This window comes from Frankliniella occidentalis, unplaced genomic scaffold, assembly GCF_000697945.3.
Source record: "Frankliniella occidentalis isolate FOCC.00 unplaced genomic scaffold, Focc_3.1 Scaffold494, whole genome shotgun sequence".
NCBI lineage: Eukaryota > Metazoa > Arthropoda > Insecta > Thysanoptera > Thripidae > Frankliniella > Frankliniella occidentalis.
Genome location: NW_026267612.1, coordinates 35,163 through 44,532, shown reverse-complemented (window position 1 = coordinate 44,532; position 9,370 = coordinate 35,163). Strand labels below are relative to the sequence as shown.

Below are 9,370 nucleotides of genomic sequence, written 5' to 3'. Positions count from 1 at the left end.
GACGCGTACTCCACATAACGTATCTTTTAGAGACGTATCGTACATAACGTATTCTTTAGGAGGGAGCCGTCGAAATGTTGCAGAATGGATACGTCGTTGCCTCTTGACGAAAACGGTAATTTATTTTCTCCTCCTGATTGCGAATCCACTCCCAAGAAGCGCAGGCTGGACAAAAGTGAGAGGAAACAGTATGTTTGTCCTGTCTGCGAGAAAGTATATGTAGTGAACTTCTTCTACCAGAAGCACATCGCGAGCCACACGACGACGGTCAATAACGACAAAGCTACAAGTATGTTTATAGTTTCTTTGGCAGAGACTGAATGTGCCATTCCATTGTAAACATTATTTCTGAGAGGATTTTAACCTTCCTGTTTCTGTTGTAGGTTTGAATCAAAGTGTCACTGCTGCTGAAAATGCTGATGTCAGTACAGCAGAGTCTATAAACCTATCAGCAAATGTCACCTTCTCTCTTCTCCAGAGTAACAATAATGCATCAACTTTCAAGAAACCTGCTGTGCCCATTGTGAAGAAATTAGTGAAGCCTAAATTTGTGTGCACATATTGTTTAAAAGGTTACATGTGTAGTAAATACTTCAAAGACCACATTAGAAATCATGTAATTCAAAGTACGTTGCTTGGAAACTTTCTTTGCATGTTTTCTTAAGTTTGTCTCTGCCCACAAATCTATTATCAGTTCATTTAATTTTTATCAGATGGAGCAGCTCGTTTTCCTAATGAGAAAAAAATATTGGATAATGTGTCTGATATAGCAGACACTGCTTTGAACAAAACTGCAAGTGCTCCAGTGGCTGAAATAGCAAGTAAACCTTTCCGGCAGTTAATTGGTGAATTAGCTTCTTTGTCAGCCGGAACAGAGTGGAGTGACTTCACTAACACATTATGCAAGCATTTAGTGCAAAAAAGTCTTAATCAAAAATGTATGTTGCCATCTGCACTCTTAAATTCTTTAATGGAAAGTGCAAATGCAGTGCTTTCAAATAATGAACTGTGTGCAACTCTCCTAGAAATTCTCCCCCTATCTACTGACTTTGAAAATGATTTAAAGGATCAGTTTCTGTTAGAATTTGTGTTGCATTTTGTGTCTGGAATTTTCAGTTTTATTTCTAAAACTTTCCGGGGAGACCAACGACCTAATACGAACAAAACTGTACCTGAAATTGACAATGAAGACAAGGAAGTTATCTTCTATATTGGGGGTTCAATTATTAGAGGGTATCTTCGCATTGCAAAGAGATATAGATCTAGTGCTACATGGGAAGTTATTGAGATAGTTCTCAGAAACAAAGTTCTTTGTGACAAACCCTGTTATGAAAACCATGCTGATTGGACAAGAGCTATTGATAGAGGTGGCTTGTTGTATCCTAATGCTGACTGTCAGAAGTTTTTTGTTGCTTTAACTGAGGTTGTATTTTTGAATGAGAAGAGCGATGGTTCAATCGAATATGACACTGTTATTGATCAGGTAAGCAATTCAAGTATAAGTGTAATGTGGGATGAAATGATTTCTGATGCAGTTCCTGAAAGTGTGTCACTGTGTCTAATGAATGATATTATTAAGTGTTTCTGTAGGACCTGTGGTAGAGGTTTTGCTAAACGGAGACTTAATCTTTTTAGAGATAAGCCAGTGATATCTATGCCCACAAGGCATGCTGTTGCAAGGAGAAAGAAGTAGTTATTGTACACTATAATTGGTAGATTTGTTAGTACTTGATTTACCATGTCACATTTGTAGTCTTTATTTTTGGTTCCTACAAGGTCTAGTCTTGTTCTAGTAAAATGCTCTTCTACTTTGCTTTATTTTGAAAGTGCTACTTATTATTGAGGCAATAAATGTTTAATACTTGTGATTCTTGTTAGTTAGAAAAGAGCAGATACAAGAGATTTTATTTTTAAAATGTGTTTTAGTTGTGTTTATGTTTGAAGCAAGGCTATTTAGTTATGTTAATGTTCAAAAGAAAAATTGTTTCTGAGATCTCAGCACTACTGACTTTTTAATGTCTTTGGTGATATTTAAAAGAAGAAAAGTATGTTTTTGTTTTGATATTCTTAATTTTATTGAAACAGGGATGTTTCTAACTTACATTCCACTCAAAATAAAATAACATTTATCTAAGTACACATGTTTTATTTCACCCAACTTCCTGGAGCAGTCTGTAGAGAGGTATACATTATAAAGATACTAGCAAAATTTGTCCTCATACAATAGCAATGTAAAATAATAAAATACATGAGACATGTGAGTCATACAAAACACAATGAAATTTCTCTGCAAAACCAATAACAAATATTTACAAAACAAACTTTGGTCCATAAGAGCACTTTCTTTTTGGTAGAGGTTCATTAGTGACTTCAATAGTATCCCCAATCTCTCCTGCATTTCCTCTTCTTCTCTTCATGCCTAATTGACCAATGGTGTGAATGGTTCTATTTCTAGCAAGCACTTGATAAGAGTTTGGGTTTGAGCTACCTCCTTGCCCTGCCCTGACCTTACTGAAGTGCTGCTCCAGTGGGTCCTGAGTAAAAACTCGAGCATTTATGAAATCTGCACCTTCTCGCAACAGAAATTTTATCATTAATGGGAACGCTCTGGTAGTCATTTCTATTCCTTCCAGTGTCTGTTTGCTAAGAATGCGTTTGCTTCTTGGAGTTTCTGGCTCATCAATCAATCCACCATCATCAATTTCACTTTCATCTAATTCACCATTATTATTCACACTGTTTGCTACACTATTGCCTGTGATGTTGATACTTTCAGTTTCTCTCTTCCACTCTTCAAGGTATTCTAGAAATTCTTCAAGTTGTTTAAACCGGGGGTCATCTTCTCTCTTGTATGGGTTTAGTCTATCATTTCTCTTCTTTTTCCCCACAGCAGAATGAGCACCGTTCAAACAATCAAACCAATCATTGACTAATCTTATAAATTTGATTGTTTCGGAAGCATCCACCCATTTCTCATCTTCTAATGCTTGAGCAACAGTCCTACTCAGAACTTCAGCAGCATACTTCACTTTCATTCGGCTATAGCTGTCTGGGAATACATTCATTGGATTTAATTTAAATGCCTTCCTTAAACTTTTGTGCTTCTTACTGTTATACAGTTTAACAATAAAGTCCCAAGAAATTTTTTTGTTATTCTTCACCATGCGCCTTCGACTTTTTAATTTATCCCATCTGGAATTTAAAAAGCAATTCCGAACAGTCTTCAACAAATGTGGAACGTCAGCTATGAAATAGAGATTTCTGTGTCGTGCTGCCTTGTTGACGGTATCAAATACAATATTATTCTCATTTGGGGTGACTGGTGTGTGCATTCTTATAAAGGCACGGTTAGTGGAGAAGCCGTCACAAACCATTGCTATCACCCACACACCACTGCTTTCCAAAGCCCTTATGACTTTCCATGTCCAATCATACATCTGGCAAACTGATGGAGAGGCTACAGAATAAGTAGCAACAACCTCTTTAACTCCGTTAGTTACTCCTTTAATCATGTAGACCAAAACCTTACTTGCAATTCTTGGTTGGATTTCTTTTTCAGGATTTTCAAGGTATTCTTCAAACACTTTTACTTCAGAATCAATTGTGTCTAGTGATGTGTAACCAATCATTTTACCAGTGTGTTTTTGAAACACCAAATTTTGTGATATGTGCATTTCATCTGCCATTAGCACATGGTATTTTTGATGTTTTTTTTAAAATTTACTAACTCTCTCCCCTAATGAATCCAGAACATATTGGTCAATTCCTTCCTGGACTGGCTTCACATGAGAATAATCAAAAAGGGTTCTGCCTGATGGTAGCTTTAACATCCCCGTGTCTCTCATTAGTTCATAAGCAGCAGGTGAAGTCAGATGGATCGCAAGTGCAAATCTAATCATTGTTGGGTGCCATCTCATTCCAACCATATTTTTCTTCTGTGAAGCTTTTACTTGCTGTTGAAGGAATACTGACTTTGCCTCAGTCATTTGTCCACTTTCCAATAGTTCAGTAAGATTGTCAGACAAATCATTATCTAAGTTAACACCACTCTTAGTTAACATAAGTTGCATTCTCTCTGTCATGTGAGAAATCTTCCTGTTGGCTGTATTTATAGTATTGGCTTGGTCTGCAAGTTTTGTCAACATTTGTTCTTCTGTGAGGTATTTATTAGCTGTATGCAACTTCGGCCTATCTACAGCAGCAGACAGAGATTTTCGTTTGAGAGGCTTATAAAGCTTGGAACACTCAGTGCAACGCCACTTTCTATGATGAACAAGGCGAAGACAGGAAGGAGATCTGAAAGTTTCTTCATATCGATATTCTCTAAAAGGATTTTTATCAACAAAACCTTGTGAACACTGAGACCAAACACTCTTAAACTTTTCATCATCGTAACCGCTGCAAATTTGCATTGATCTTAAATTGTTTATAACAGTTACCATTCTGTCGACAAACTGGTTGACATTTTTTTCTTCCAAGGGTTCAAAAACATCAAGCCCTTCCATAAACGGATTCACATCTACTTTTTCTCCATGCACAAAAACTTCTACGTTGCCATTACTTTCAAATACTAAACTCCTTTGAATTAGAATATTTTTCCCAGGGCACACAAAGACAACTGTTATTGAATCTTGCTGAACTATAGATATCCAGTTTTGATGCAGAAACCAGTCTACTTTCCCCTTGATGTCCATCAATAAATCTACTGAGACAGATGGCAACACAGATTCAGGTGGCTTCTCTTGAGCTCCATCCTCCATAATAACTTCAGCTTCACTAGCACTAGGTGAGGCAGTGACGTAATCATGGTCAGACTCCTGTTGAAACAAAATAAAAATACATAAGTTACTTGAAAACAACAGAGGGAAAAAACAAACCTGGAAATGGCACGTACAAAGGTTCTGCTTTGGCATCCTAAATTTGAATTTGAAGTACTGGGGGCATCAGAGGACACAAGGGCGCTGGGTTCCTGAAAATTTTGAATAGACCTTAAAATTGCAAACTTAATACTGCGAACAATCGAGTTTGTCACGAAGTAAACAATTACCTCTTGTACAGAATCCGGAGGATCCGTGTTAATGTTTGGACTCAGGGTTGTTCTTTTCTTTTTCACAAAACGCTTCCGTACTGGTTTCCTACTTTTGGGCGGCATCGTGACACCTAATCACTTCAGACAAATAAATGCCGAATCACGTCGAACGATATCACTCCCAGAGGCGTCGACTCCACTCACACCAGGGACGTAAACTGAATAAGAATACATCAAATGGTTCAGCAACGACAAAATGGCAAGTGCTTCGACAGTCAGTTTTGTTTCATTTCACACCTTCAGCCCCAACTCACCTGACTAACAAATAATTTCAATTAAACGACAAGCCTACACAGGTCTAAGGCGCCATGCAACTCCGCTCACACAGACGAAAACAACAACATCTCGCGCAATAATAACAGAGAACAAGAGAGCATCGGGGCCTGCCGAGCCGTGGCGAGCCGAGCGAGTCCGAGCGACCGCCGAGCAGTTGAACGGAGCGCGCCACGCGCCGCGCCGGTGGAGGGGGGTGGCCCGCGGCGGCCGTGCCGTAGCGAGCCCAGCCGCCCGGAGCCGCGCGCTCGGCCGGCGGTCCCCGCGCGCGGCTTGCGCCACTTCGGCGGGCTTGCTGCGCCCGCGGGTGAACCGGACCTCAACAAGCTGCACATCGTTAGTTAGCTTAAACATTCAGGATTACGATGGAGCTTTGATCGCCTCGAAATTCCTTCCCGATCAGCCGCAAAGTGTCGCAGGAGAAGCCGAGGCGCTCTCAGAGGCCATTTAGCTTCGACTCCAGGGCGCCCTTCTCTCATGATTAAATCAATGCACAACTGCATATTAGTCTAAGGAAAACCCATACACTGAACAACAGATTTTGCGTATGAGAATTTGAGGTCAATTTTTCATTGATTAGAGAGTTGAACCCTATCGATTCATCCTTCATGTGTCATTGGGGAGGGCTTGTAAAGTTTTTTATGAGAAATTTTCTATTCACATCACATCATAGGATGAAACCAAATTCTTATTCAAATTGCAAATTGCACTGTTGTTATCTTTTTGTTTTTCAAACAAACTAGTTGAAAGGATTTAGTCCGTCTCACATTAATTAAGATCTATTACTTACAAAAATTTTTCGGGTTTATCACTAAATATTCTTGCATTTTACTTTAAGATTTGTTGTGTTAGTATCTTTAGGGAAAACTCAGCTTACTAATGTGTACATTTTAGGGTTATGTTGTCCTTGTCTTGTCGTAGTCTTTACAGTAAATTTACACTTTCATAAGCTGGAAATAAGAAAATTGGGTTTAAGGAAGTTTAATTTCAAGTTCTTAAGCTGATGTATTACAGTGTCTCAATGTATCTTGAAGATTACCTGTTTCATCTTCAGAAATTAAACAGCACTTCTTCTTGCCAACTCCAATTTAGTGTTTCTTTTCTTTCATAGTATTTATCACAACTCATCAAATTCTTCATAGTGTAGTATTATGGTAACATTAACCTAACCAGGTTACAGCAGAATACCCTCAGTCACGGCCACTAGTGATCACTATGGATGCGACACCTACACTGAAACCCCTGAACCATTTAATTGTTTTAAGATCGCCTTGTTCTTCTTGTTGTTATGCCAAACACTGAATAAATAGAGGCGCGAGCCTTCGACTCGTCGCCATTTACCACTCATGAGTTCTAGCGTTCACATGATCTTGGCTCTCCCAAAACCCCCAATACTACATTGGTGGCAGCGGTAAAGGACGGAGGAAGAGGTTAGAACTTGCGAGACCTACTAAGTGTCACACGCTAAGTTTAGATAGGGACCTGGCGAGACCTACTCAGTGTCATACGCTCAGGATTAGGGAGGTTAGGACCCGGCGAGACCTATTAAGTGTCATACGCTCGGGATAGTTGGTTAGGGACCTCGTTGAGACCTATTAAGTGTCATACAATCGAGGAGCCGAAGCAGGCCCAAGGCCGCCTAGGTCAGATAGTCTAAACGTTTCTGTTGTCTGAGACCTACGAGCGTCATACAGTGCACCAGTACGTTTTGAGGTTATAGTTCAGTCGTAGTAGGGAAGTCCGAGAGGAGTCCTGAAAAGTTAAGGGGTCCGAAAGGAAGGCATGCAGAGACAAGTTGCTCGACACGCGCACCTACCGGAAATCCAAAACCTGACCATAAAGGTCGAGAAGGAGAACCTAGATCCTGAATGGAACAGCAGAACGTCGCCATGGACGCAATGGCGCTCCACGCGGACACCGACACAGACCTCTCAATCGGCGAGTCCGACGCTGAGCAGCAGGGCGCTGAAGCCGTACAACCCGAGGTTGTCAACATGGTCGACGTCGCCGGCGCGCCCAACATGTTCATGGCACAGGAGTATGGACGAGGAAGAGGAAGAGGTGGACGTCGAGGCCGTGGACGAGGACGAGGACGTGGCCGTGGACGAGGCCGCGGGCGATACAGACGAGTTATGGAATTCGTTATCGAGGAAGGTGAAGGTCCTCTACGTGCACAACAACAGCGACGAGGAGATCGAAAACGACGACCACCCAGACGTTTTCGTGAAGAGGGACAGGAGAGAGAAGCACTTCAAGGTGCGGGGCCAGCGCCGCAAGGCCAGCAAGAAGTAGACCAAGAACAGCAGCAGGGCGCCGAAGTGCGTCAAGGCGCCGCCGCGCACCAGGGACAACAAGTCCAAGAGGAAGACTTTGACGATGAATATGAGCAGGACGAACTCCAGGGCCCAGACCGAGAGTACGGGAGACCTCGCCGCCGGTGGGCACCGTACAACACCATGGCCCGAGACACGCTCGAGCAGGACGGAGGAGATACTGGGCCGGAGCTCGCGGACAGTACGATGATGCCGAGGAAGACGCTGATGATGAGCAAGAACACGAGCAGGCACAGGTGCCGCCTCAAGACCAGCTGTTTGCAAGGTTCCTGGAGGCAATGGCCAGGACGGTGGGCAACAACAAGCCCAAGAAGTACAATGAAGCGCCCAAGTACGACGGCGAGACAGACTATACCATTTATCAAATCCAGTTTGATACGGTCGCGGAGGCCAACGGCTGGAACATCCAGGACCGCAAGACGGCCCTGATCCAGGCCCTGACGGGGAATGCCACCGACGTAATTGCAAACCTCAAGCACCAGGAGGTGCCAATCACCTACGAGAGCCTGGACGAGGCTCTGATCAGAACATTTGGCAGGTCCGCCTCCATGTGGGAGCGTAAAAAGGATCTCAACACTCTCACACAAGAGAAGGACCAGACGGACAGGCAGTTCTCACGGCAGGTGGAGCGGTTGGGGAGGGCATACCTCCGCAACATGAAGGAGCAAGACGTCCAGGAGGCCCTGGTGGAAAGGTTCATCAAGGGCTTGGCAGACAAGAAGGCCGCATCCCGTCTGGCATTCGCAGCCCTGCCCAACCTGGACGAGGCCCTGAAGACCCTCAATAGGGGTCTGAGCCTCCAGTTGGAAGAACCTCCGGCCAAGAGGGTCCGGCTCACCAAGACGGAAGATAAGGAGGAAGGGGAGATCGAGGAGAAGGACGAGGGTAAAGAAGAAAAGACCTACAAGGTCAACATGGTTTTCCCCTCCAGCTCAGCTTCCAAGTCCAAAGCGGACGCTCAAACCCAGCATGGCCGAGGCCGAGGCCGCGGAAGCAGAGGGCCGAGAGGAGGAGGTGGTAGAGGCTCAGGAAGAGGGGGAAGAGGTGGCTGGTCAGGCTCTGACAAAGACATGATTTGCCACGTGTGCAACAGGAAGGGACACAGAGCCGCTAACTGTTGGCACAAAGGCAGGACCTCCATAGAAGACATGGTCTGCCACACCTGTGGCAGAAAGGGTCATATGGCAAGGAACTGCCGGAGTGGCGCAGGCAGTAGCAAGGGAAGCTCCGGAAGCTCAGGCTTCGCCATGCCCAATGTACCACCTGACCTCTACAAGGCCACCATGCAGTGGTTCTTGAGCCAACAAAACGAACCACAACCCTCTACCAGCAAAGGGAAAAGTCCCTATGTCCCCAAGGACAAAGAAAAGGACTCGGAAAACTAGAGTCAACTTCCATCAAAACGGTGGGGATGGAGGTTGAGGAGAAGACTGATAAAGTTTATGTAAAACCACCGGTGACCAAAACTCCAGATTTTGTTAATTTAACAGAGCTTTCTGACTCTGAAATTGAGCTTGATGGTCACCGGGAGGTTCCTTGTAATATTTGTAATACTAGCAGTGTTAACTCACTCAGCACCTATAATCCAATGTACAATTCTGAATAAAGTACAAAGAGTTTGTTTAGATACTGCAGCTGTTATTACAGTAATCCCTAGAACAAGAGACCTCCCAGT

The 9,370-nt window shown here is 43.3% G+C and overlaps 2 protein-coding genes across 3 annotated transcripts; one reads left to right on the top strand and one right to left on the bottom strand.

Moving 5' to 3' along the window:
* Positions 1–78: 78 nt before the first annotated feature.
* Positions 79–2,134, top strand: LOC113216216 (uncharacterized). Its single transcript, XM_026435955.2, has 3 exons — positions 79–289; positions 384–626; positions 714–2,134. The coding sequence occupies exons 1-3, from the start codon at positions 85–87 to the stop codon at positions 1,691–1,693; spliced, it is 1,428 nt and encodes a 475-aa protein (XP_026291740.1). The 5' UTR covers positions 79–84; the 3' UTR covers positions 1,694–2,134.
* Positions 2,135–3,713: 1,579 nt separating this feature from the next.
* LOC127751445 (uncharacterized) lies at positions 3,714–5,709 on the bottom strand. Of its 2 annotated transcripts, XM_052275027.1 has the most exons (4): positions 5,344–5,709; positions 5,048–5,247; positions 4,895–4,969; positions 3,714–4,817 (listed from the first exon to the last, which is right to left on the bottom strand). In XM_052275027.1, the coding sequence occupies exons 2-4, from the start codon at positions 5,150–5,152 to the stop codon at positions 3,714–3,716; spliced, it is 1,284 nt and encodes a 427-aa protein (XP_052130987.1). In that variant the 5' UTR covers positions 5,153–5,247; positions 5,344–5,709. The 2 variants fall into 2 exon arrangements, with proteins under 2 accessions (XP_052130987.1, XP_052130986.1); XM_052275026.1 differs by having other exon boundaries at positions 4,895–5,247.
* Between the last annotated feature and the right edge of the window lie 3,661 nt (positions 5,710–9,370).

What these genes read in the sequence shown, in the direction of transcription:
- LOC113216216 (XM_026435955.2), top strand. Translation starts at nt 85, where the DNA reads ATGGATACGTCGTTGCCTCTTGACGAAAACGGTAATTTATTTTCTCCT. An exon ending in CAATAACGACAAAGCTACAA is followed by an intron (nt 290 to 383) that starts GTATGTTTATAG and finishes TTTCTGTTGTAG; the next exon opens with GTTTGAATCAAAGTGTCACT. An exon ending in TAGAAATCATGTAATTCAAA is followed by an intron (nt 627 to 713) that starts GTACGTTGCTTG and finishes AATTTTTATCAG; the next exon opens with ATGGAGCAGCTCGTTTTCCT.
- LOC127751445 (XM_052275026.1), bottom strand. Translation starts at nt 5,152, where the DNA reads ATGCCGCCCAAAAGTAGGAAACCAGTACGGAAGCGTTTTGTGAAAAAG. An exon ending in GATGCCAAAGCAGAACCTTT is followed by an intron (nt 4,818 to 4,894) that starts GTACGTGCCATT and finishes TTGTTTCAACAG; the next exon opens with GAGTCTGACCATGATTACGT.